This window comes from Erythrolamprus reginae, chromosome 3 (genome assembly GCF_031021105.1).
Source record: "Erythrolamprus reginae isolate rEryReg1 chromosome 3, rEryReg1.hap1, whole genome shotgun sequence".
Classification (NCBI taxonomy): Eukaryota; Metazoa; Chordata; class Lepidosauria; order Squamata; family Dipsadidae; genus Erythrolamprus; species Erythrolamprus reginae.
This window is the reverse complement of record NC_091952.1, coordinates 34962429-34990416: the sequence shown is the minus strand read 5'-3', so window position 1 is coordinate 34990416 and position 27988 is coordinate 34962429. Positions and strand designations below refer to the sequence as shown.

The following is a 27988-nucleotide window of genomic DNA, read 5'->3' as shown; positions in this document are numbered from 1 at the left end:
TCTACCTGCTGCGCCACCCCGGCTCAGTTCTTTACAGTAGTCCCTCGCTATACCGCGCTTCACCTACTGCGGCTTCACTTCATCGCGGGTTTCTGAGGAAGTCGATCGGCAGATTTAAACAGCCCGCCGAACTTGATCGGCAGGTTTTTAAAAAACAAAAAAATATCTAAAATTGTAAATACTGTATTTAAATACTGTATCTAAAATAAATACTGTGTGGGAAGGGTTTATAAACACTTAAAACAATGAAAACTTACCAAACAATTACAATATAAATACTTAAATAAGTACTATCAGTCGATAAATTCCCCATCGCGGATTTCACCTATCGCGGCCAGGTCTGGAACGTCACACCAGCAATAGGTGAGGGACTACTGTATATCCAAAGGTTCAAAGCAAGGTTCTTGAAAACTAGTCATGTCAAACTAACTAACTAACTAACTATATGCTTTTAAAAAAATCTACATCATAGTAAACCTGATTGTAGTCACTCATTATGCTAAGCTGTCATGTGCTTTTTTATTCATGTGTTTTAGCTGAGCATATTGCATACACAAAATCATTGTAAACTCACCCAGAACCAGGAGATAGGCAGCAAATAAATTTGATAACTAAATTTACAACTTTTTTTTTTTTAACGGTGAAATAAACAATGAAGCAAATAAAATGCAGCGAGAAACTGGATGAAAAATTTTGGAAATATGTCTAGTTCTTTATTATATAAATGTTTCAAACACAGCAATAAAATATTAATAAAACCATTATTAAAACATGCAGAGTTTATGCTTCACTGCTTTAACTACTGTCACAAAATATACCAAAATGTCATTTAAAAAAATCAAGTTAAGGACAGAATTAAGGATGGTGTTTTTCCTTACATATGCGTCCTCTATAACACTCATAGCATCATTATTATATCAGGAATCTATTTCAGCAATATTTGTTTTTAAAAGTATGGTTTTGCCTTGTTTTTAAAAGTATGGCTTCATCGTTATAGCACTGAGATTTTTATAAATATTGAAATAAACCTCTTTTATCCACTACTATTCATTTTTGGTATCTCACGTAGTTTCTCACGATGGATCAAAACTTTTTGCCATTTGGCTACTTGCATGCTCTACAGGCTGCGTCATTTGTTGTATTGGCATAAATCTATTTCATCTAATCTTTTCAAAATAATTTGTATCTATATTCAAGGGACTTAGTTGACAATTAGCCTGAGTTGGGCTTTGATATGCTTAAGCTTACCTGACCTGTCCAATATATGCAATCAGAATGTTCTTGGGAAAAGAGAGGAACTATCACTATCTAGAACAGGGGTACCAAACTGAATTTCCTTGAGGGACAGATCAGCATTATAGTTCTCTTGTGCGGGTGGTGGGGAGATGGGACAGGCACTTCCTTAGCATTTTGCCGGCCAAAACGTTTTTGGACAGCAGAGTGCTGGCTTGAGGCTGAAAACAGGCCATGCGGGACCTCTGTGCGGCCTGTTTTTGGCCGGCAAAGTGCTGCTGGAGGCCGAAAACAGGCCGTGCAGGTGCCACATGGGGCCTTTTTGCAGCCTATTTTGGTCGGCAGAGACATCGCTGGCCAATCCTTTGATATTTTCAGGCCGGCTCCATGGGCCAGATTTAAGGACCCTGCAGGTCAGATCTATTCTGCAGGCCTTGAGTTTGACATCCCTGATCTAGGAGGAGGAAACTGCAGTGAAAAATGGAAGTGATCATAACAACTTAATTCCTTCCATGTATATTTTGGATTTCAATTCCCAAGTCAATCTATGAGACGCTAAAGTCAACACATCTAAAGGTACCAGATTCAGGATATTTAAACACTGAGAAAGGGGAGAGGTTACATAAAATTGCCATTTTTTAACAGCATCATTTCCACACACTTCAGCAATTCTGTCATCCAATAAAATTCCAAGACTTGGTTAATTAGCTACAAGTCAATGCATTAAAAAGAAATCTTCAAAATGAATTTTCCAAAAGTTACAAAATATAAAAGAATTTTGTTACTAATACATGGTTTGCTTTGGAATGTGTTTTGAAAAAATTGGTATCACATGGATATTTATCTCCTTGTGAGAACACCTGGACAAATGCAACAGGTTTTCCCTCAACACATCCATAAGTAATTTTTTTTTAAAGTATATCAAAGAAACAGAATGCCATCAATGTTAAATTATTATATGGCTCAGATACTTATGGTCTGTCTTAGAAAAAGACAAGTGTAAGAAATTTCTAATCCAGGGTCTTTACAGAAGAAAATATACAGTATTACAAACAGAGAGCAATATGAATTCCAATTTGAATATGAGAAAAATCTATATAAACAATAATACTGAGATGGTTTGTTTTAGCCTAATAGGAAGATGTTCTTAGAACATACTTTTTGAAAAAATAAAATGTCATTGTAAAACTGAACAAACATGTCTTATGTATAACTGCAACGTTCAAAGTCATAATAAAAGACATTCTTGACTTAGTTATTACTTGTGCATAGTATGATCATCCTGTCCTGGGACAGAAGCATTCTTAAGGTAGAACTCCCACTATAATAATCAATTTTCCTCCTATATTCTAGGCAACTGGTTATCAATTATGGTAAGCTCTCCAGAAATAAAGCAATAGGAAGATTTTTTTTAAAAAAATTACATGGTTGTATAAGAAACCTTAAATAGTTTCATTTTATAAAAGTCAACACTGATAATTGCATATTGAGATATGCTCCCATGTGAGCAAACCTTAAAATCAGATTATCTGCATGAATTTTTCCAAATGCTTTCCATCCTTCTTTTTTCCCTACCAGCTTTCCTTTTACATAAGCCATCTTATCATACAACACTTGTCACCTTCTATTGGCTATCATCTCAAATGACCATTCAAAAGGAATTGCTAATTTTCCAATTTTAGAGCTATTGCCCCATTTAAACTGTTATCTTCATGAACATATGGCGCTTGGTTCCAATGGTCCACCTCTGTTAAAACAACTTAATATAAATTCTTGGTTCCATTTGTGGTGGTGGTGTTTTGTTTTTTTTAACTAAGCACAGTCTCCCTAAGGTGTTCTTGGAAATGATGGGGTTTGCCTTATAATCCATTCTGCATGAGGGTTCACATGGTAGAGGTCTAAAAGATATGTATCTGGATCCAGGCAATGTTCATCTGTTAGAAGAGAAAAACAATTTGTTTAGTTTAAAAAAATGAGCTATACACCCTTTACCATTTTATGCTTAGTCATTAGTTTCAAATGATTTCATAAACAAATTTCATGAAACATTATTCCCGAGCTACAAGTAAAAATTAGGAAGGTGGAAGATCCTATGAAAAAAATGTTTCCAGTTGTAAAGAGAAAATATAGAGATGAATTAGGCTCATGATAGTACCAAAGAGTCTGTTGAGCATTATGCTATAAATCAGGAGTCCCCAAGCTTGGCAACTTTAAGACTTGTGGTCTTCAACTCCCAGAATTTTCCAGCCAGTTGCCAAGTTTGAAGACCTCTGCTATAAATGGACTTGTAATAGCTGGAAACATGTGTTTACTAATAATGTCTCTGGGAAGCATTTTGATAGAATCAAGATCATGTGAAGTGTTAAGCCTTGGTAAGGCCACACTTGTAATACTGCATTCAGTTTTGGTCACCACGGTGCAAAAAGACTCTATTGAGACTCTAGAAAAAGTGCAGAGAAGAGCAACAAACATGATTAGGGGACTGGAGGCTAAAACATATGAAGAATGGTTGCAGGAACTGGGTATGTCTAGTTTAATGAAAAGAAGGACTAGGGGAGACATGATAGCAGTGCTTCAATATATCAGGGGTTGCCACAAAGAATAGAGAGTCAGGCTATTCTCCAAAGCACCTGAGGGTAGAACAAGAAGCAATGGGTGTCAACTAAACAAGGAGAGAAGTAACTTAGAACTAAGGAGAAATTTCTTGACAGTCAGAACGGTTGATCAGTGGAAGAACTTGCCTCCAGAAGTTATGAATGCCCCAACACTGGAAGTTTTTAAGCAGATGTTGGATAACCATCTGTCTGAAGTAGTGTAGGGTTTCCTGCCTAAGCAGGGGGTTGGACTAGAAGACCTCCAAGGTCCCTTCCAACTCTGTTGTTGTTGTCGTTGTTATTATATCACACCTGGCAGCTATCTCCTCTTTTCACTCTTTCAAAATCAGACATGAAACAACTTTTACCAAACACTATCTTAGATGAATCCTTCATATTTCACACAATGCTAAATCAGGATTATGCTTTTGTCATGTTGTAGGAACCAGGCTCACATTTCATTAAAGGATTTTCTTTGAATGCACATCCTAAACAATTTTCAGCAACTTCCATGCTGCTTTGTTACTGCGCAATGATAAAGCTGTCAATTCTTGATTGCTTCCCAGCCTATTTATTCCTTCAACAATGTTTATTCTCCATTGCCAATCCCTTGAAACTAGTAGCCCATATTCCCCTTGAGCAAGAACTAGTGCAAGCACACGTACTTATGTTGCCGCCAACTTCATAGAGTAGGAAGTTCGTCGAATCCACTGAACCATTACTGCAAAACAAAGAAAAACACAACAATATATTTCAATGTTTAGCAAACAAATTATTTTTATTAATCTTGATCTAAGGTCAGAGAAATCTGTTTTTCAAAAGGTTAAAAAAAGTTTAAAAACTATTTAAAATATAACTTATTTTTTTAAAAAAATCCCAGTTAAAACTTTTTCTTAAAACAACAATAATTTTATAATAAAATATAGTTTTCCAGTTAGAGAGACTGATAATAAACCTATGTGGGATCAAAATTAATCCAAGGTACATGTGAATGTATAAAGAGTATTTATGGTGAAAATATAATTATTATTAATAATAATAATAATAATAATAATAATAATAATAATAATAATAATAATAATAATAATTTATTAGATTTGTATGCCGCCCCTCTCCGAAGACTCGGGGCAGCTCACAACAGTAATAAAAACAGTATAACAATGGGACAAATCTAATAATAAAAATATATAAAAACCCCAATAATTAAAAAACATACAGCACATACACACCAAACATGAAATATAAAAAGCCTGGGGGAGATGTCTTAGTTCCCCCATGCCTTGCGATATAGGTGGGTCTTGAGTAACTTGCGAAAGACAAGGAGGGTGGGGGCCATTCTAATCTCTGGGGGGAGTTGATTCCAGAGGGCTGGGGCCGCCACAGAGAAGGCTCTTCCCCTGGGCCCCGCCAAATGACATTGCCTATTGCCCATCTCCAAAATGAAGAAATGGATCATTGAACAAATGAACTCAGAGTTCTCTCTTGAGGCACAGGTGATGAGACTCAAATTATCATACATTGGACATATTAGTCCAAGCTCTCTGGAGAAGAAGGAAAGCAGAAGAAAAAAAGAAGAGGACAGATAGCAGCAAAACAGACGGATTCAATTATAGTCACAATGTACACACCATTGGAAAACATAAGGGGCCAAGTTGAGGACATAGAGAAGGTTTATGTGGTCACCAGGTCACCTACTTGAGGGCACATAATCAGTCAGATGTGAGCAGCATGTAGCTGACCTCGAAAAAGCCACACAATTATCACAGGGATGGAATAGCAGCAAGAAAGACTAGGATTATAGTCTTATTTTACAGAGTCTTTATATTTTATCTTTACATATGATTCTACAGCTCGAGACATAATATCAATTTAATTAACTTCTATAATTTGACCATGGTAGGTAGAGATTATGAAAGTTGTGTACGACACACATAGAAACATAGAAACATAGAAGACTGACGGCAGAAAAAGACCTCCTGGTCCATCTAGTCTGCCCTTATACTATTTTCTGTATTTTATCTTAGGATGCATATATGTTTATCCCAGGCATGTTTAAATTCAGTTACTGTGGATTTATCTACCACGTCTGCTGGAAGTTTGTTCCAAGGATCTACTACTCTTTCAGTAAAATAATATTTTCTCATGTTGCCTTTGATCTTTCCCCCAACTAACCTCAGATTGTGTCCCCTTGTTCTTGTGTTCACTTTCCTATTAAAAACACTTCCCTCCTGAACCTTATTTAACATATTTAAATGTTTCGATCATGTCCCCCCTTTTCCTTCTGTCCTCCAGACTATACAGATTGAGTTCATTAAGTCTTTCCTGATACGTTTTATGCTTAACACCTTCCACCATTCTTGTAGCCCATCTTTGGACCCGTTCAATTTTGTCAATAACTTTTTGTAGGTGAGGTCTCCAGAACTGAATACAGTACTCCAAATGTGGTCTCACCAGCGCTCTATATAAGGGGATCACAATCTCCCTCTTCCTGCTTGTTATACCTCTAGCTATGCAGCCAAGCATCCTACTTGCTTTTCCTACCGCCAAAGAAAACTGCTGAAGAGAACAGTAGTCTAGTGAAGACATTCCCTTCCTTCTCTTAACTCCTAGCAAAAGGCAACCTTCTCAAGAAAATGAAAAGGCTAAAAAAAAAAAATCAATACCTATTGACAACATTTCAACTTAGCTCAACAGCCATTTCAAGAGATACTTGAATGTGTTAAAGGCAAACTGCACTGCTCCTGGTGGAAAAGGTTTGCCATTAATAGAGCATTAAGTGCTAATGCCTTAAAATCTATTGTGGCACATCCTTCCTTTTTTCCACCGTGCAGGCATATATTTTATTTACTGAAGAAAGCAAGGAAACGACTTCCTATGCCTAGGGAAACTCTTACAAACAGATACAAATTATATCAGAAGATTTTTCTAAGCCCGCCACATATTTGAGTCATGATTGCTAAAATGTAACTAATAATTATTATACCTATTGCTATATTTTTAGCTGGCTTTCAATTAGCATAATTTGAACAAAAAGGTCTGTATAATACAGCACCAGGATAAAACCGAAAACATTAAGGATTGGTTGCCGATCAGTTTCCGGTCACAATTCAAAGTGTTGGTTATGACCTATAAAGCCCTTCATGGCACCGGACCAGATTATCTCAGGGACCGCCTTCTGCTGCACGAATCCCAGTGACCAGTTAGGTCCCACAGAGTGGGTCTTCTCCGGGTCCCGTCAACTAAACAATGTCGCTTGGTGGGACCCAGGGGAAGAGTCTTCTCTGTGGCGGCCCCGACTCCCTGGAACCAGCTCCCCCCAGAGATTAGAATTGCCCCTACCCTCCTTGCCTTTCGTAAGCTGCTTAAAACCCACCTCTGCCGCCAGACCTGAGAGATTTGAGATACTCTTTCCCCCTAGGCCTTTACAATTTTATGCATGGTATGTCTGTATGTATGTTTGGTTTTTATAATAATGGGTTTTTAACTGTTTTTAGTATTGGATTATTATTATATGGTGTTTTATTATTGCTGTTAGCTGCCCCGAGTCTCCGGAGAGGGGCGGCATACAAATCCAATAAATAAATAAAATTTATAAGAATCCCAGCATGTATCAAGATTAAAATTTACAACTATAATGCATAAGCAGGGTCTCTAGAGACTGGGCAGTTATGGTCTAACACAGTGATGGTGAACCTATGGCACGGGTGCCACAGGTGGCATGCGGAGCCATATCTGCTGGCACGCAAACTGTTCCCCTACCTCACCTCCAACATACATGTGCATGCTGGCCAGATGATTTTTGGTTCACACAGAGGCTCTGGGAGGGTGTTTTGGCTTCCAGAGCCTCCAGGGGGATGGGGGAGGACATATTTACCTTCCCCCAGCTTCAAGGAAGCCTTTGGAGCCTGGGGAGAGCGAAACATGAGCCTACTGGCGCCCACCAGAAGTTGGGCAACAGGCCATTCCTGGCCTCCAGGGGGCAGGGGAAGCGGTTTTCGCCCTCCCAAGACATTGAATTATGGGTGCGGGCACTCGCACATGCGCAATAGTGCATGCCCATACTTTTTCGGCACCCAAGGAAAAAAAGGTTTGCCATCATTGGTCTAACAGTAACATTCACATGATAAAATACTTCTTTCCATCAGATGCCTGGTTTCTTGTTTTAAATTTACATTGCACTGAATGGAGAAAAGACAAGAAGGTAATCCGAGTTGGAAGCAAAATTAAACCTTACTCATCCTAGCAGAAAATGGTTGTTCAGAAAGCTAGCTTTAGTGGCAATCTTCATCAGCTGATAATGTGAAATTTCTTTAAATCTAGGTCCCATGTTGAACTGGGTCTAAGACTTTTCACCTTCTCCGCTTAATCACGCCTGGTTGGTCCCCGGTGCCTTTTCTCCTTGGTTGAATTGGCTCCAGCTCTTCATCCCAGCCCTTCTGTCCCAGCTCTTTCGCGAAAGGGCCCAAAAGCCCATTCACCCTAGGTTTGGGGTGCATGGGATACTTTGCCGCCAGCCAATCAGAGGCTGTGTGTGTATGTGCGTCCTTCCCTCCCATTTGGTTTTCTCTCACTTTTGAAGTGTGTGTATGTGTGTGTGGAAGGAGAGGGAGGCAGCTCTTGCCAGCAAGTTGGCTAACAAGCTCTCTCCTCCGCCACTTGAAGCAATGCACGATCACAGGGTCGGGAAGTCCCGACACACAGCTGATGGCCTGCCACTTGAAATGGAGCCTTGCCCAATCACTGGACAAGGACTCTGGCTGCAGAAAGAAATGCCTCTAAAGGAAAGAGGTGGAGGCGATCCTGCTGGCAATTTGGTCAAGCAGCCCTCCCTTCGGTAGCAATAAAAACTGCAGGGCTGCAAAGTATTTCCCCTGGGGTCGGCCATTCCAAATTAAAGGCAATAGTAAAAAAAAACACCCTGTAATCTTTAAACAAAGGAGGGTCCAAATATGGTGTCTCTGAATGCTTGCCTAGGAAACAAGAGCCTCTAGGTTCAACTGAGAAAAACAACTCCCTCAATGGAGCCAAAGAGGAGGCGTGGCTAGATATTTCTTACTCAGTCCCTGACAAGCAGAGAAGTCAACCCATGCTTGGACTCTCCAAGCAGCGCACAGGAGAACACCTTCAAATCTGAAAAAATTTAAAACTTTCCATTACGCTTAAGGAGCTACCCACAGTAATGAAAAATCAATCAATCATCCAGTGCTCAGTCAAATACTGTGATTGAGCTGACTTCTCTTAGCTACTGGAATCACTGAGACAGATTTGTTTCCTTTAAAATGTTTCTAACTCACATTTTCAAATTCCTCCTGTTTAACATACAAAAAACAAATCTTAGCTATGCTAGCCTTAGGGTAAGGGAGAAAGTAGGAAATTATTACCATTTGATTATGTTGACCGTGCTGACAATATTCCAGCCATTCTGACCAAGGCTCTTCTGGAACTGTCTCAGAACATCAGCTACTTTTGTTCCGTGAGTTAAATGAACTTCCAATGAGTCTTTTAAGAACAAGGAAGCCTGGATTTTGATTATTTTGCAAGGCTGAAAGAAAGGGGCAGTAATAAAAGAGATAATGAAGGAAGAATCAATATTTTTTTAAAAAATCCAAATGCCTGTAACAAAGGTGAAAGTATATTGAGTTAATCAGGGTGTGGAGTTACTCTTCCCTCCAAATATCTGCTGTGCGTACACCTCTAAGCAGTAAGAAATGAAGGGTAAGACTGCCACAAAGAAATGATTAAAACCACTTCTTTCACATATAAGAGGAGCTGGGTGAGGGCCTAGTACCGATAAAACATGACTGCCCCCTTGTGTTTACACGAGGGAAAGATCTTACCGTACTTTTTTTGAAGGCATTTGTCACACGCACAAAAAAAGCTCCACAGTCCAATTTCTTTTTAATCATGCAAGAATCACATGAAACTACTTTGCAGGATTTTGGTGCTCAAAACTGAATGTATAGTCCAAAGCCTCTAAAATAATCACTTCAGATGGCAAGTTATGCATGATTGTAGCATCTAGGAGAAGCAATACTCTGGGCACATCATTTCATTTGTGTACATGCCTTGAATGGACTATTAAATCAATCCCTATGTACTCGTTGACTTACAACCACAGCTGGGATTAGAATTTCCATTGTCAATCATTGCGGTCATAAGTTGAGCCACCATGTGATCAGACCCGAATTTATGACCATTTTACTGTGGTTCTAAATCAAGTCACACGATTGTTAAGTGCAAAACTTGTAATAACCAATGGCATTTTGTGGGAAATCAGCAACACAAAATGCAAATTGTCATCACTTAACTGCAGGACAGTGCAACTAGTCATAAATGTGAACCGATTGCCTAGCATTTGATTTTGCACTCAAGTAAGTTGGTTGCAAATTCAAATTTAGGTCATTAAGTGACTTTTTCAGAGGCCACAATCAATTCAAACTATTATTAAGTAAATGGCTATAAACAGAGGACTTCATGCATAGACTAAGAACAGATGCACTTCGTTTCTACCCTCTCCCGTTCTTACATTGTCGTCCAAATTATCCATGCTTCAACTGGATGCTCATACCAACATGAGCAGATTCTCCCTGCTATTTTCATTTACCAAAATAATTAGGAAGGATAGATAGCTTTAGCCCCATTTATAATGTCCTAGTGCAGGGGTGTCAAACGCAAGGCCTGCAGGCTGGATCAGCCTACAGGGTCTCAGATCTGGACCGGCCCATGGTACCTTTGCGAACAAAAATAGGGCTCAGGAGGGTCATGCACCACCCTCCCAGGCTCCGTTTTTGACCTCAACAGCTTCCTGCAACCCTCTGCCAGCAAAAAAAAAAATAATGATTTTTTTTTATTTTTCTCCACATTAAAAAACATATATAACAGCACAATATTATGCATTCAATATTAATCCATATTTATTTATTTATTTTATTTTTATTTTATTTGTTTACATTTATAGGCCACCTTTCTCCAGGGGACTCAGGCCTATAAAAGTCTCCTCAGGGGACTCAGGGCGGGCGGCCTTCTCCAGGGGACTCAGGATAAGCTTATATCATCTCTTACAAACTCTATGTCAAGTGAACAAAAAAGCATCTGAGAAAATAAATGAACTTCCATGTCTTTTTTCTTTAGTGTAGAGTCATATTTATTAACAAAGCTAATTTGGATTCAGAATGCTTCATTCCAACTTAAGGTCCCTTACGATTACATCCAGGTAAAAAGCTCATCTCCCATCCCCACACCCACAAGGGCAATCTATGTGGACAAATCCAATGCAGGGATTTCTAATTCCGTCCTGTGTTCAGTTACTTTGGATTCTGTGTGAAGGAATGTGTGCTACATGGCATATTCTCTCACTCTCTCACTTTAATTTTTCCCCCCTCTCATACTGTGTCAGGCCAGCCTTTGATTAATTTACATATTAACCTTGGGCCTGACACTCTAATAAAGTAACTCTACTTACATTCCAAATTTTAATTTCAATGATTGTCTGTCCCAGTATTTATTTTAAAAGGCTAGTTTTAATCATATTAAGTGACAGACTGGAAAGGGCTTCTCTCAATTTTTTACTTTTTATAGCCACAATCGTAAAATCTTTATTTCTATTTCCATTCTATTATAATTAAACTTTCGGTATATTTTATTTATCTGATTCTGTCTCCTTTCTCTATTTTCGTCATCTGGATTACACCAATCATATTTATATTAAATTAAATATTAAAACTTTATATTCTTTTTTAAAAACACTCATAAAATGTCACCCAAATTTTATAAAACTCCTAGTCCTCCTTATTTTTAATTTTCATTGTCAATCTATTCATTTCCGCACAGTCCATTATCTTCTTAAGTACTTTTCTCTAAGTCGGTATTTTATTCACTTGCCAGTTTTGAGCATATGCTATTCTAGCGGCTGTTACAAAATGTACAATTAAATATGTTTCTTCTTTATTAAATCTCTCTGGCAATATGCTCAATGCCAGTGAAAACTGATCTCGGGAGAGCCACGCTCCATTTTCACTGGCAGAGCACTTAACCCACCACAGGCATCCCCAGCATGAATGATGTCAAGCTGGCCATATCAAGCCAGTCCTCCAAGGTCAAACACAACCCTGATGCAGCCCTCAATGAAATCGGGTTTGACACCCTTGTCCAAGTGATACAAAATGTCTGAACAGAGAAGATCTCACTCACTTCAACGTTGTTCTTTTCTGTCTTCTCCTTATCTGCATGAATCTTTCTTAACAGATTCTTGATCCTCCTGTCATAGAACTGATACTTCCAGCTGCTGTTCTCATTTAGTTTTCTTATTTGAGTCACCAAGAAAGAAGGAACCTGAAGCAAACATGAAAAATGACAGGAGACAAAGTTCATTCATATCAGAATTCTCCATGAAATCATTCTGAATTATCTCCTGAAGATGGGAGAAACGAACAACCAATGTGGAGTTTTTTTAATATGTTTAATTACATTCAGAAATTTCTTGGGTGCTTGAAAATAGTTCTTAGATCAGTTATTTATACAGGAAGAATTATTTTGAATCTGAATAATGGAATTTGTAAAAATTGTTAACATGGAATAGAAAATGAAAGGCGGCTATTTTAAATGCTAAAAGGATCCTTTCAACCAACACTTTTCTCTTTGCAGAAAAACATTACATTAAGTTTTGCTAATGATAATTTAAGATCGACTTGGGAAATAAAGACTCCCCCAACTTACAGTCCAGAGCAAAACTTGATAATGGATCATCATTCGAACAATATCTGCTGCTCCTTCTGCCAACTGCTTCTCTTTTCCTTCTGGGATCTTGCTCGGCAAACTCTTGTGCATGAAGAGGTTTGGAGCAATCACAGTGGAAACATTCCAAAGGCTCATCTTGTTTTTTCTTTCTTTGGTAACTACCAACTTAAGGAATTCCAGCAATGCCTAAGAAAGGAGAGAAGAGAACCATATGATTCCAGAGAAACTGAATATTAAATACAGTGGCACCTCATGATACGAACTTAATTGGTTCCAGGAGGAGGTTCGTAAGGTGAAAAGTTCGTAAGACAAAACAATGTTTCCCAAAGGAATCAATGTAAAAGCAAATAATGCGTGCAAATCCTTCAGGAAAATCCCAAACTTTAGAAGGGAGGCGAACAGAGGGCAGGGAGGAGCAGCTAAAGGGGGCGGGTGGAAGAAGCAAGGCTAGGCTAAAGGGTGAGTGGGAAGGAAGAAAAGCAAGGGGGGCGCCCCTCCCTTTCCTTTCTTCAAAAGACACTCTTTCAGTGCCTCTGCAAGCACGCTGTTCTCTGCAAAGTCTTTCCCCCTCCAAGCCGCCCCTCCCTTTTCTTTCTTCAAAAGACACCCTTTCAGTGCCTGCAAGCATGCTGTTCTCCTACTTTTGTTAATTAATTTATTTTATTTTATTTATTATTTAGATTTGTATGCCGCCCCTCTCCGAAGACTCGGGGCGGCTCACAACAAGATAGAACAAATCATAAATAATCCAAATAACTTTAAAATATTTAAAGATTTAAAAGAACCCCATATACTAACAGACACACACACAAGCATATCATGTATAAATTGAACATGCCCGGGGGAGGTGTTTCAATTCCCCCATGCCTGACGGCAAAGGTGGGTTTTAAGGAGTTTACGGAAGGCAGGAAGAGTAGGGGCAGTTCTAATGTCTGGGGGGAGTTGGTTCCAGAGAGCCGGTGCCGCCACAGAGAAGGCTCTTCCCCTGGGGCCCGCCAACCGACATTGTTTAGTTGACGGGATCCGGAGAAGGCCCACTCTGTGGGACCTAATCGGTCGCTGGGATTCGTGCGGCAGGAGGCGGTCTCGGAGATATTCTGGTCCAGTGCCATGAAGGGCTTTAAAGGTCATAACCAACACTTTGAATTGTGACCGGAAATTGATCGGCAGCCAATGCAGACTGCGGAGTGATGGTGAAACATGGGCATACCTAGGTAAGCCCATGACTGCTCTCGCAGCTGCATTCTGCACGATCTGAAGTTTCCGAACACTTTTCAAAGGTAGCCCCATGTAGAGAGCATTACAGTAGTCAAACCTCGAGGTGATGAGGGCATGAGTGACTGTGAGCAATGAGTCCCGGTCCAGATAGGGCCGCAACTGGTGCACCAGGCGAACCTGGGCAAATGCCCCCCTCGCCACAGCTGAAAGATGGTTCTCTAATGTGAGCTGTGGATCGAGGAGGACGCCCAAGTTGCGGACCCTCTCTGAGGGGGTCAATAATTCCCCCCCCCAGGGTAATGGACGGACAGATGGGATTGTCCTTGGGAGGCAAAACCCACAGTCACTCCGTCTTATCCGGGTTGAGTTTGAGTCTGTTGACACCCATCCAGGCCCCAACAGCCTCCAGGCACTGGCACATCACTTCCACCGCTTCGTTGACTGGACCTGGGGTGGAGATGTAAAGCTGGGTATCATCAGCATATTGATGATACCTCACCCCATGTCCTTGGATGATCTCACCCAGAGGTTTCATGTAGATATTAAATAGCAGGGGGGAGAGGACCGACCCCTGAGGCACCCCACAAGGGAGAGACCTTGGAGCCGACCTCTGACCCCCCACTAACACCGACTGCGACCGGCCAGAGAGGTAGGAGGAGAACCACTGGAGAACAGTGCCTCCCACCCCCAACCCCTCCAGCCGGTGCAGAAGGATACCATGGTCGATGGTATCGAAAGCCGCTGAGAGGTCAAGGAGCACCAGGACAGAGGATAAACCCCTGTCCCGGGCCCGCCAGAGATCATCCATCAACGCAACCAAAGCAGTTTCTGTGCTGTAACCTGGCCTGAAACCCGATTGCCGGGTAGATAATCGGCTTCTTCCAAGGACCGTTGGAGCTGGAGTGCCACCACCTTCTCAACAACCTTCCCCATAAAGGGAAGGTTGGAGACTGGACGATAGTTATTAAGTACGGCTGGGTCCAGGGAAGGCTTCTTGAGGAGGGGGCGCACGAGCGCTTCTTTATAGAGTGTTGGAAAGACTCCCCTCCCCAAGGAAGCGTTGGTAATCTCCTGGGCCCAGCTCCGTGTCACCTCCCTGCTGGCCGAGACCAACCAGGAGGGACACGGATCCAGTAAACAGGTGGCGGAACTCACAGCTCCAATGGCCTTGTCCACTTCATCAGGTGTCACCAGATCAAACTCTTCCCAGACAGACAAGTACGTGCCCCAGTCACCTCAACTGACTCGTTCTCAGTCGACTCTGTTTTCCAATTGGAGTCGAGACCGGCCCGGATCTGAGCGACTTTATCAGCGAAAAACGTGTTAAAATCCTCGGCACTGCTCTGCAAGGGCTCCCCAACTCCCCCCTGGTTAAGAAGGAAGCGGGTCACCCTAAACAGAGCGGGCGGGCGGGATTCTGCTGATGCAATCAAGGCGGCATGGTACGCGCATTTTGCCGCCTTGAGCGCCACTTTGTAAGTCTTAATAAAAGCTCTTACAAGTGTTCGATCAGATTCAGACCTACTCTTCCTCCATTGCTTCTCTAGACGTCTCTTTTGGCGTTTCAACTCCCGGAGCTCCTCGTTGAACCATGGAGCTCTACGGGGTCTAGTGCCACGGAGTGGTCGCAAAGGCGCAATCCGGTCAAGAGCCTCTGCCACAGCCCTGTTCCAGGCCTCCGCAAGAGACTCCGCCGAACTGTGGACGAGTGCCTCTGGAATAACCCCAAGCGCCGTCTGGAAGCCCTCTGGGTCCATCAGGCGTCTGGGGCGGAACATCTTAATTGGTTCCACCTCCCTGCGGGAAAGGATTGGAGCCAGGAAGTCAAGCCGTAGTAGAAAATGGTCTGACCATGACAAAGGCAATGCTTCTAAGCCCCTTAGTCTCAGACCATTACTCAATTGCTCGGGAAGAAATACCGTGTCAGGTGCGTGCCCTCCCTCGTGAGTCAGACCCTGTACTACTTGAGTCAGGTCCATGGCTGTCATGGTGGCCATGAACTCCTGTGCCAACCCAGAGGTTTCACCGAGCGACAGCAGATTGAAGTCCCCCAGGACAATGAGTCCGGGGAACTCCACCGCCAACCCGGCTACCTCCTCGAGTAGCACAGGCAGGGCTTTTGACACGCAGCTGGGAGGCAGGTACGTGAGAAATAAGCCCACCTGAACCCCTAAGTCCAACTTCATCAAGAGAGACTTGCAACCCGCAATTTCCGGAGCAATGAGTCTACGTAGGCAAAGGCTCTTCCTGGCTATAATAGCCACTCCTCCCCCCCTTCCCTGGGGTCGAGGTTGATGCCATATCTGAAACCCGGCTGGGCAGATTTCAGAGAGAGGAACACCTCCCTCTGGGCCCAGCCAGGTTTCAGTAATACATGCCAGGTCAGCCTCCACATCCAGGATCAGATCCCGGATGAGGAGAGCTTTATTTACCACCGACCTGGCGTTAAGCAGCAGCAACCTGAGCCCAGGGCCAGAGTTACACTCATCACCAGTACCCAAGATTGGGCTCACAGAGCCAGAACAAGGGACCGTTATTAAACAACGATCCCTCATTCCCCTGGAACGGCTAACTCTGTGGCCCCCGCCATATCTGCCTCTCCCCAGCAACACTGGAATAATGCAAAGTCTTTCCCCCTCCAAGCCACCCCTCCCTTTTCTTTCTTCAAAAAAGGGGGAAAAATAAACCCCTTCATCCCAGCAGCAGCGGCTTGGGTTCATAAGGTGAAAATAGTTCAGAAGAAGAGGCAAAAAAATCTTAAACACCGGGTTCGTATCTTGAAAAGTTCGTTATAAGAGGCATTCATAAGATGAGGTACCACTGTAGTACTATCTTACTATGCCCAAATCTGCAAACTGAGCCAAGTGAGTTGTTCACTGTTATGATCTTTCTGAAAAGGTAAGATAGCGCTACTTTGCATATCAAAAATACTTCAATGTTTGGGCTTTGCAGTCTTTAACTTAAATGAGTTAGTAGAAATTCCTAACACTTCCTCATTACTGCCACCTTTAGAATTTCAAAGCATGTGCTATTTCCTGACAGGCAGACATATTACCAAACATTATTTTGAAGCTACCCAAGAATTTTATTTTGTTGTTAATAAGTCAATTTTTGGAAATAAATGTTCCTGGAGTCTAGGGTTTTTTTCTCTGAAACAGCACACACTTGTTTACTTTTTGTTTATTTTTATTTTTAAAAAATCTATATTTGATGAGTTTACGGAGAGGGGCGGCATACAAATCTAATAAATAAATAAATAAATGAATGAATGAATGAGTATGGAGTCTAGCAGATACCAACAAGTCTTCATCACTATGGCAAAATGATGTCTGCTTTGTCATAAATAATAAGAAGTGATGAAACAAATACAATTGTACAAAACAGCAACAACAACATGTATGCAAATTGGTAGAATTTTAAAAGCAATTATGAACAATGGGCTCGTTCAATTACTGAACCCATCAAGTCCCATCATGCCAGTCAGATGATGGGAGTGGCATTCCCACAATATCTGAACTACTACTCATCGTCCATTTCTTTTAAAAAGAACCCCATTTCTATGCTATTATAGGAATATGAATAACAAAGTGGCCGGCTAGGGAATTCTCTGAATTGAAGTCCACATACCTTCAAGCTTGTCAAGGCTGAAAAAACCCCTGAATTCATGATCACCCTATTCAAGTAGTTTCCAAATATTTAGCACAGGACTAACATTGCAAACTTAAAATTATAACAGCTGGAGAAAATTGGGAATCTGAGACCTTATGTCAAAAAACAATTTACTTGCATTACCAGGCTATAGCTTTTATCCAGTGATTTATTGCCACTGGAAATTATTCAAGTCATAGCTCCCTGGGTAGCATTTGCCTGATTACCTTCAGGGTGTTTCGGTTAGGTTCTGGTAAAATCAGTATGAGCAGATTGAGAGCCTGTAGCCTCTGTTTCAAATCCGGCATATCTGTAGTGGAGAAAACAATTCCATTTCGTTTGAGAATTTAACAATTTAGGACACTGATTCTGAACAGCCCATTGCTTCATTTCATGCATCTCACATGCAAAACATTCAACATGACCTGTATAAGTAACCTAAGTGATGAGAAACTGCTACAATCATAGAAACTGCAGCAGTTATTCAAAAGTTTGGGCAAACAACAATTTAACCAAACAGCGTTTTCTATTGCACCATTTTAAAAAAATATAATGCCTAGGTAAGGATGCATATTTTTCCATACAGCTGGGGGAAATCTTATGATCATAAGAATGATAAAAAAACTTATTAGAGCAAATGGAGCAAGAAAGACACACATAGAGTTTTTGTGTGTCTCTCAGAACAGGGGAAGATTTCTAATCACAAAATGGCTTTACCAGGGTGGGTGCGGATAGGCACAAAATACCAATTTTGTGGGTATTATGGGCTTATGGCTCCACGATTTTCTTTATCAGTCCTTCCAGGATCTCCATTATCATCCTAGCTTTCTTTCTGGAGGTTAGGTGAACTACATTTCTGAATAGAACTCTGGATTATAGGTACACATCCTTTTTTATTTCTCTCTGCAAGCTCAGAAAGAACTCTGAGATGCCAATTTTTGGAAATTATTATGCTCAATGTCGCTGTTTTGTTTTGAGACAAATCATCATCCTTGTCCATTTTTATTTCCAAAAAATTTATCTAAGTATACAATAAAATCAAGTGGAGCAAGGAATCTAGTAGGTAGGAAGTAAGCTACTTCTAGCTTATATAAAAGTTATTCTAATGACCAAGCAAGAAAATAGACACAGGCAGCTATAGAACATATCCAGCAACACATTCAGTATGTTGTGGTTGGCTATGGCCCAGCTCCTGCCCCAAGGAATGTGGAGGTGGATGCAGGGGAAACATCAACATGTCATAGGCCTGTTTTATTGCCGACCGAGTCAGGTAGTGCAGTTTCCTCGGACGAAGAAGGTGGGGGTGACTTGGAAGAGGGGGGCTTGGCACACAGCCCAGGAAGCTGTTGATTTGGATGAGGAAATGTTAGACCCACACAGGTGCAGACTTATGCATAGAAGAGACCAATTGAGGAAATATTACCGGAGATAAGAGAGGCCACCTGTGTTTGGGTGGGGTTCCAGTAATTAGAGCTGCTGATATAAATAGCAGCATGCTGGCTTGGGCCGTTGTTGTTGTTGTTGTTATTATTATTATTATTATTATTATTATTATTATTATTATTATTTATTAGATTTGTATGCCGCCCCTCTCCATAGACTCGGGGAAGATTATCTGATTGTTATTCTTCAGGACTGTGCCTTGCTGTTTCCGGACTTTGTTTGTTGATTTTTCACTACTTTGAAACCAAAGCAGAGCAAAGTGTGTATGTTTCACTTCATGGAAGAAGGAGGGCTATGACGTTTCTTCACAGCTGATAGCTAAGTACTTAAGGACTGATTAAGGGGATTGTACAGACTACCAGGTTGTTTTGGGACGAGTGTTCTTTGCAATACAAAAAGGGTGCTTTGTTTTTTTTGAATTTTTGTGATAAAGAACATTGTTTTTGAACTTTCAAGTGTGTGTGTGTCTGAAATTTGTACCCTTGAATTTTCGGGAGACTCATACCATAGAGCCCGGCAGAACACACCACAGCGTAATGCCAACACACACCCCTCCCAAAGAAGATGAGAAAAAATTAGTGCTGAGGGCTACAAAATCTTCTCTGCTTGGCCAGCACTTACTCTGCACAGCTGCAAAGGCAGGCAAGTATTCTGCTGTCAGAAGAGGTGTGGGTAACTCTCGAATAAATCTCTTCAGCAGACCGGAGACGTCATTTTGATGCACCTCATCCCACCGGAAGAAGCCAGTGTAAAACTCATTTTCCAGTTTCTGTTCCAAACACTAGTGCAAGGGGAAGAAAACAAGGAAAGGGAAAGAGAAAAGAGGTGCCTTGATGTTAAAAGGGCTTTGGAGCATTTGATTAAAACAAGCCCCTGGATGAAGGGGAGAAAAAAATGTAATCTGCATTAACAGCATGTCTGCCTTAAAATGCAAGTACAGACACCAACATGGATGGATCAACATTTGGAACTGAGGAAAACCAGTAACACTGCATTTTCCCAATGACAAAATATAGTACTGCGCCTTACAAACTGAATAGCTCTTGCTAAGAGATAGAGAGCTGATTAGTATTCCAGTCCACGTTGCATGCATCACAATGATTTACTGCAGCAATAATTCAAACGATTGGGGTTTTTTTTTAATACCTCTGAATTTAGCAAAAGTGGCATTCTTCCTGCTTGCTCCCGCCACCTTCTGGTCAGATGGCTGAGTTACAAGCTCTCAGAGAAAGGAACTCCTTTTTATTAGTGATGGGCGAACTGAACTCGCAAAATTCGGTTAGGTGCCGAATTTTGCGGTTTTCGGTATGCCGAACACGAACCCAATTTTTTTTTTGAAACTTTGGGCAAAGTTCGGGGTCGCGTTCGGAGTTTGGAGCTTTGACATCACTGGCAGGATGCTAAGGACACCAAGGTGATCACTTCCTTTTTTCTTCAATGAGCCTCTGCCCTCCGTTCTCCCCACCCCACTCTCCATTATTCCTACATATTTTTTCTCCTCTTTTTTCTTCAATGAGCATCTGCCCTCCTTTTTTGTAAAAATAAAAAAAAATATTTTTATGTGAAAGGACTGCTCTTTGCTTGCAGCGCGGCTGCGGCGTCCTTTTTTGTTAAAAAAAATATTTTTTTTACGTCAAAAGACCTCCCTTTGAAGGAGCTGGGGAATCCTTCCCACCAAGAGATTCCGGGGGCGAAATCCAGGAAGTAATCACCTTGGCGTCCTTAGCAACCTGCCGGTATAAGTGACGTTAAAGCTCCGCCCCCAGAATCTCTTGGAGGGATTCCCCGTTCGGGTTTGGCCGAATTTTGCGTGAAGTTCGACCGAACTTGCCGAACCCGAACACCGTTGGGTTCGCCCATCACTACTTTTTATCCAACATGAAATAACAAATATAAGCATATTCTCTGATTAACCATTATATTGCATTAAGTCATTGCTTGTTTTAGCTATTATTTGAAGTGGCTTTGTTTATATGTCACAGTTAACTATGTTTATAAGTAAAATGATCAGCTTTGATAAGCTATTATTAAGCTAAATCCAGTTAAGCATAAAATAATGAATGAGTTACTGTGAAGTTGAGACTTCACTTTGTTGTGAACAGTTAATAACACTGGATAATAATTTTACTTTCTAAGCCAACATAATACCTGATAAACCCCTTAACATTTTGCTGAAACCTTTGCATCTTATAGAAAATTACAGCTGTGATAGGAAGCAGAAGCAACTACAGTCTTCTAAAAATCTGCATGATGTGCCAGATATCCAAGACCAAAGGTAAAGAATCAGAGAGAGCTAAAACCTTAACTAATGCTTGATAAGTGATCAGAATACACACTGTCTTCATTAATGTAAGAACCAACATGGTGTTAATTGCATTGGACTCAAAAAAGACAAAGAGAAAAGCTTCTCTTTTTCTTGTCCAGGTTTTTGTTCTGGGGGACTCCCACTTTGCATATTTGGATAGAATTCCTTTGTCAAGTTGAAAACATGAACAAGTATAGCAAGAGTCTTATGCATCATGTTTTTCCTCATCTTCCAGAGACTTAAAAATAAGGATACTAGGACTACTGATTCATTAATTTTATAAAAACCCTTTTTAAACACTTAGCAGAGGTATTCCAAGGAACAATCCAGTCACCAGTCTGATAGTCTACCCAAAACTGTCCAGTAACCCACAGAAGGACTGCGGTCTGCATTCTATTTACTGTATTTTTTGGAGTATAAGACACAGCTTTTTACCCCCAAAAGGAAGGTAAAAACTTGGGTGCATTTTATACACCGAATGTAGCCCCACCCAGCTATCCCCACCCTTTGGCCTCTGCCTCCCAGCAATTTACCTTCTTGCAGCAAACAGTGCAGAGCCTGATTAGCACAAGCAACTGATATCAGCCCCCCAATCCCCAGCTGATTCAGCACAGGCAGGCCACGTGATAGAACTGAAAGGAGGCAAATTGCTGGGTGAGAGAGAGGCAGATTTTTATTTTCTGATGAATTGGATGCAAAGAGGTAGGGGAATAACTATAAATGTCTGTAGAGTGTTCAAACTATTAGATTTATTTTTAAAGATTGTTTTATTATTGTCCCAGACAATTTAACAAAATGAAGAAGCTTTTTAAAATAAATGTCTGACCTGAAGAGGCCCAGTGTTATTGTATTTTCTTTTAAATAGCACAGAATGTATTCTTCCAGAAAGCCGCATCAATTTAAAAAAAGTATAATCTGAAATGTAACAGTGTCCTGTTTTAATATCAAGCTAAGGCAACTGAGTTAAACCCCGATGTAGTCATGTTTGGAGTAGATCTATTTAAATAATTGGGAGGAGTTAGTATGACTACATTTAAGAAAACTTTCTGGCATTAATATATTGCCATAATGTACAGTTCTCCAATTCTTTGCTATTTTTATGGGTCACACACATATGCATAGATATACACAGCAAACAGTGTATATCTGTACTGTTTACTGTTTGCTGGGAGGCAAATTGCTGAGAGGCAGAGGCCTTTTTTCCTTGCTTTCCTCCCCCAAAACAAAAGTTGTGTCATATACTGTGGTGCGTCTTATACTACAAAAAAAGGTGGTACTTTTATTTAGATCTCATCTATGATATATATGTATGTATGAATGAATGTATGTATGTATGCATGTATGTAGAGACATAGACACACATACACACACCACAGGAGATGATACTGCAGATCAAATGGATCTCCCCTCCCCCTCAAAATGTGGTCCAAATGCTGAAGATTGTTCAATAAATTTCCAAATAATTCCAGAAGAAACTGAATTCAAAACTACAGCAATGTACCTTAATGCGAGACTGTGACCCTGAAACTCTCAGAATTCCTTCTGTATCCAGCCCTTTCTTTTCCAAACATGAAAGCAACTGTGAAGCAAAAGGGCAAGTCATCATGAGAAAAGCAACAACATTTCTGCCAAATTCAAAACACAGAACTGATAACAAAATGAACTTACCGCTTGAAGAATCAGTGGAACCCGAGTGTTTGAAAGCAGCTTTTGATCATTTTCCAGCAAAGTGCCAAGTGGAACTCCAAAAAGTTTGTGGTCTGCAATAAAAGCAGCTTATAATGAAAGCGATTTCATCTCTCAAACAAAACAAAATCTTGAACAAATAAAGACAGCTTAGTAGACTATAAGGGAAAAACAACTGTATTTAAAACAGCAAGACCATAAGGTGATTAGGATGTCCCAACAATTCAGCTTTCTCTTGTGGCTTTCTAGCTGTCTGATGATTGGAGAACATGGTACCTTCCCTTATTACTGAACTGGCTAGTGAATACTGAAGCACACAGAGCAGTGGTGGGTTGTAAATAATTTTGCCACCGGTTCACACGCACATGTCCAGAAGCGTCCCAGATGGGTGGGCGGAGCTTCCAATCGCAGGCGCTGCCAGTTCTAAGAACAGCCTGAACTGGGAACAACCCACCAGTGAAAGAGAATGCAGTGTGGAAAACTTGTTGTAGGCTTATTTCTTGGACCAAAAAAACAATAACACCCTACTCAGGTGCCAAGAATCTCCATGCTACAAAGGTTGAGGATTAAGAAAGAAAAGCTGGACAGATATTCTGAATGTACTGAGGAACAGTTAGACTGCATTTGGTTTGTAAAACAGACAGAAGGTAAGATTATTTTTTCTCTCCTCCTCTCATATATCCTATGTTCCGTTTCTCCAAAACTGTTATGTGATTTAGTCTCCAAAGATATCATAGTAACAATTCAAACAGGAGCAGAAATTACATGTATACATTTGCAGAGATTGCATCTTCCAAACCAGCAACCTCCAACTTTTTGGTTCCAATTCCATTTAGAGCAGTTTTTCTGCAGACTGCAAATGTGTTGTTCCATGTCCTACTTGCATCCCACATATGTGCGGATGGGACATTTGCATATGTGCATATTTGCTTACTTGCATGGACTAATGCCTGGCAGGCCATGGACCAGTGCCAGTCCACAGCCCAGGGGTTGGGGACCTCTTTTCCAAACTACAGTGACAAGCAGCTATCACATAAGCTTTCCCCTTTGTCATTCAGGAATTGTGCCTTTTTTCCTGCCCAACTAATTTTAGGAAACACACATTATAGGGACCATGAGGGGCCGGGGGAGAAAGGAGGGAGGGATGAAAAACAGTTTACCTGATGACTTTCGTTTAACTGTCTTGTTCCTCTTCAGCTCTAAGCCAACAATATCACAGAGTGCAGTTAGTTCAATAAGTGCTAGGGTAGGAATTTTCTTCATGTCTTGCAGAGACAGATCTTCTGTCCTGGTCACTCCTAGCCTCCCCTTGGGGATCTTAAACTTCTAAGCAAAAGAGGGGAGGGGAGAGGAGAGGAGAGGAGAGGAGAGGAGAGGAAAGAAAGAAAGAAAGAAAGAAAGAAAGAAAGAAAGAAAGAAAGAAAGAAAGAAAGAAAGAAAGAAAGAAAGAAAGAAAGAAAGAAAGAAAGTTAGTGTGACATCTCAGAGTCCACTTTGAAATTGTCAGAAAATTATTTCTTTAAAGTAATAAATAGATTAAAAACTTCAAAAAATAATGGGTAAACTTCATTTCAATTCAGCTTCTTCTAGAGTGTTGCGGGAGCATCTGTTTAACAAAGTTACTTCCCCAAAATGGGGATCAGATGCATTATTTTCCGGATTCTTTTGTTGATGTTCTAAAGATGTTTAGTGAGTGAGAATGGGGGCATACACCCTTAGAAAGGCAATCTACTGCATTCATTCATAGTCTCCCAACCCTTAAAAAAATGAAAGTCCTGAAATCCTACTGATGACATTTTGCCATTCGGCCATTAAATTTCAGAATTTAACAGAATTAGCAAATTAACAGAGTTGGAAAGGACCTTGTAAATCATCTAGTCCAACCCCTTGCCCAAGCAGGAGACCACTTCTGACAAATGACAGTCCTCCTTGAAAGTCTCAAGTGATGAAGCTCCCACAATTTCTGAAGGCAAACTGTTCTTGATTGTTCTTACTGTCAGAAAATTTCCCCTTATTTCAAGCTTAAATCTCTCCTTGATCAGCTTCTATCCATTATTTCTTGTCTGGACTTTGGGTGATTTGGAAAACAGATTGACTCCCCTCCTTTCTGTGACAGCCCCTCAAATATTGGAGCACTGCTATCACGATCCTTCTCTTCACTAGACTAGTCATGTTCCTGTAACCGTTCTTCATATATTTTAGCTTCCAGTTCCCCAATCATTTGTGGGAGTGATTACAAATGGGAGCCCATGGTGTGGTCAATCCTGGCTTAGAAACATTGGAAGCCTTACAGGAAAGCAACTCTCTTCCTTTATTCTCCTGGTTTCCCTTGGGAATGATCCTTTGAGCAGGATTGCAGCCTGTTCTGAATAGGCAACTTCAGTGCTGAATAATTCTTCCCTTACAGTATCTCTCAGCGGAGACTGAAAATCCGGGATTCCCATTGGATCTAAAAATAAAGAATTTTGAATGAAGAAAAAGAACATAATAAACAAGGTAGAAATGGTTTACAGATCTAAAAAGGTAAAGGTTCCCCTTGTACATATGTGCTACTCGTTCCCGACTCTAGGGGGCAGTGCTCATTTCCGTTTCAAAGCTCTTTTTTAAATTTTTAAATTTTATTTGACATACCAACATACAAACACCATACAAACAACATTAAACATTTACAATTTCCTATATGCATAAAAAAAATTAAACTTTTACAATTCTATTTACTATACATTATATATCTTTACTGCTAGTTTCCCTTTTTCTTTTTCTTTCTTTTTTTCCCCACCCAATTGTACAATTTCTCCCACACTCTGTAGTAGTCCTTATTTTGTTGATTTTGTATTTCATACGTTAATTTGCTCAATTTGGCGCAGTCTAACATTTTTTTGATCACCATTTCTTCGTTTGGAGTCTTTTCTTGCTTCCATACTTGTGCAAATGTCAATCTTGCTGATGTAAGTATATGATTTATTAAATAATAGTTTTCTTTACTGTGTTGGCCTCCGTTTCAAAGCTGAAGACCCAGTGCTGTCTGAAGACGGCTCCGTGGTCATGTGGCCAGCATGACTAAACTCCAAAGACACACCTAATGCTGTTACCTTCCCACTAATGATGGTCCCTATTTTTCTACTTGCATTTTTTACCTGATTTCAAAAAGCTGGAACAAGTAACAGAAGCTCACTCCGTTACGCAGCACTAGGGATTTGAACTGCTGAACTGGCGACCTTTCGATCAACAAGCTCAGTGTCTTAAGCCACTGAGCCACCACATCCCTCTTACACTTCTATCTACTGACTAAAATCAGTCTACAGAAATATGGATTGATTTTTAAAATAAATAGTTCCCAGGTCCTAAAACCAAGTGGCAATCAAATGTAAAAAACTACCGGTAGGTTTTAGATCCAGAATAAAGAGGTTAAGATAAAGATAAAACACTAATCTCATCCTATCATCCTATCATTATCACCCCTCATTTTATCTCATCCTAAGATAAAATACAAAAAATAGTATAAGGGCAGACTAGATGGACCATGAGGTCTTTTTCTGCCATCAGTCTTCTATGTTTCTATGTTAAATAAAAGCTTTATGTTAATACATAAGCCGAAAAGGGTAACTACCGGTATGCCCTTTCCATTTGAAAATCCTGTGCCTATAATCTTGCAAATGAATAGAGTCCCTGAGTCCTCCTTCCAAATCTTGATCAATCCTTCAAAATCTGGGGCAGAACAGCAGATGAATACAGTGTTCCCTCGATTTTCGGGGGTTTGAACTTTGCGAAAAGTCTATACCACGGTTTTTCAAAAATATTAATTAAAAAATACTTCGCCGTTTCCCCCCCCCCCCCCTATACCATGGTTTTTCCTGCCCGATGACGTCATATGTCATCGCCAAACATTCGTCCACCTTTAATAAATATTTTTTTTAATAAACTTTAATAAACATGGTGAGTAATAATCTAAATAGTTGCTAAGGGAATGGGAAATCGCAATTTAGGGGTTTAAAATGTTAAGGGAAGGCTTGTGATACTGTACATAGCCAAAAATAGTGTATTTACTTCCACATCTCTACTTCGCGGAAATTTGACTTTTGCGGGTGGTCTCGGAACACATCCCCCGCGAAAAGTGAGGGAACACTGTACTTTTATTCTAAAGCACGGGTTTAGAATAACTCAATTTCATTGAGGACCACCTCAGGGTTGTGTTTGACTTGAGGGGCCAGGTGGGCAAGACCAGCTCGATGTCACTCATTCTGTTTTCAACTGAGACAGCTTCCTGCAGCCTTCTGCCAGTGAAAATGGAGCCCACATGTGCCCCCCCCCAACTTCTTTTTCCACTGCCAGAGGTACTGCAGGCCAGTCCTTCGCCTTGAGTTGGACACCCCTGTTCTAAAGAGTACTGTATATTCCTAGTTTCTATTCATAGCAATGCAACAATGTTTCTTACATTTCTGGAGGTTGTTAGACGATGCAGACCTGCGGTGAGATCGATCCGTTTCAGCCTCCATCACTGGTTCAGCCTCCTAGGCAGAGCGTGCAACAAATGCCAGTGAATTTACATATCACACTTAAACCATAGCTTGTTTAAAGCATGCATTCTAGCACATCAGGGAGCTATTTTATGTGTAACCTAAATAAGTAGTAAGTTTATTGTTTTGAATTGCCGGCTATCCCAATACTGAACATAAAAATATGAAAATGTTTTCTAAATACGATACAATAATTGTATTTTTTTAAGTCAAATATGTGTAAAATCCCTAGTTTACAAAGACTGTTTCACACATTACATTAAGCTAAATTTGTTTTGAGACTAAATGCAACTTTGTTAGTATAACACAATGGAGGTGGCCCCTCAAAATAAAAATTGTCAATCAATAATTAATTATTTCTAAGGAAGTTCATTATTATGAACAAAATAGATCTTGATATGATTCTGAAGCCCAGCAGATGGCAGCATGTACCCGGCCTTAGCTGATTTCAAAAAGCTTACCTGGGTTAAACCTGATTATCCTTGAAAGAATAAATACCAGAAAATATTGGGGCTATAGGCTACAGCAGAGACATGAAAGAGATATATTAGAATGGAACAATGGCCAGCCATGCTGTATTTCTGGCAAGATTATCACTGAGGGGTCCT

The 27988-nt window shown here is 40.5% G+C and overlaps 1 protein-coding gene across 17 annotated transcripts in view; it reads right to left on the bottom strand.

Annotated features, from left to right (window-relative positions):
* Positions 1 to 691: 691 nt before the first annotated feature.
* Positions 692 to 27988, bottom strand: part of ARHGAP40 (Rho GTPase activating protein 40) — an 82216-nt gene continuing 54919 nt past the window's right edge. For all 17 annotated transcript variants that reach the window (XM_070744768.1, XM_070744767.1, XM_070744776.1 and 14 more), the window contains 12 exons: positions 27299 to 27374; positions 25155 to 25312; positions 24024 to 24189; positions 22846 to 22937; positions 22679 to 22756; positions 19494 to 19653; positions 17657 to 17739; positions 12543 to 12749; positions 12018 to 12158; positions 9209 to 9369; positions 4493 to 4548; positions 692 to 3167 (listed from right to left, as the gene is read on the bottom strand). In XM_070744768.1, coding sequence (XP_070600869.1) covers positions 3061 to 3167; positions 4493 to 4548; positions 9209 to 9369; positions 12018 to 12158; positions 12543 to 12749; positions 17657 to 17739; positions 19494 to 19653; positions 22679 to 22756; positions 22846 to 22937; positions 24024 to 24189; positions 25155 to 25312; positions 27299 to 27374 — 1485 coding nt within the window. In that variant the 3' untranslated portion in view covers positions 692 to 3060. The remainder of the gene's footprint in view (positions 3168 to 4492; positions 4549 to 9208; positions 9370 to 12017; positions 12159 to 12542; positions 12750 to 17656; positions 17740 to 19493; positions 19654 to 22678; positions 22757 to 22845; positions 22938 to 24023; positions 24190 to 25154; positions 25313 to 27298; positions 27375 to 27988) is intronic.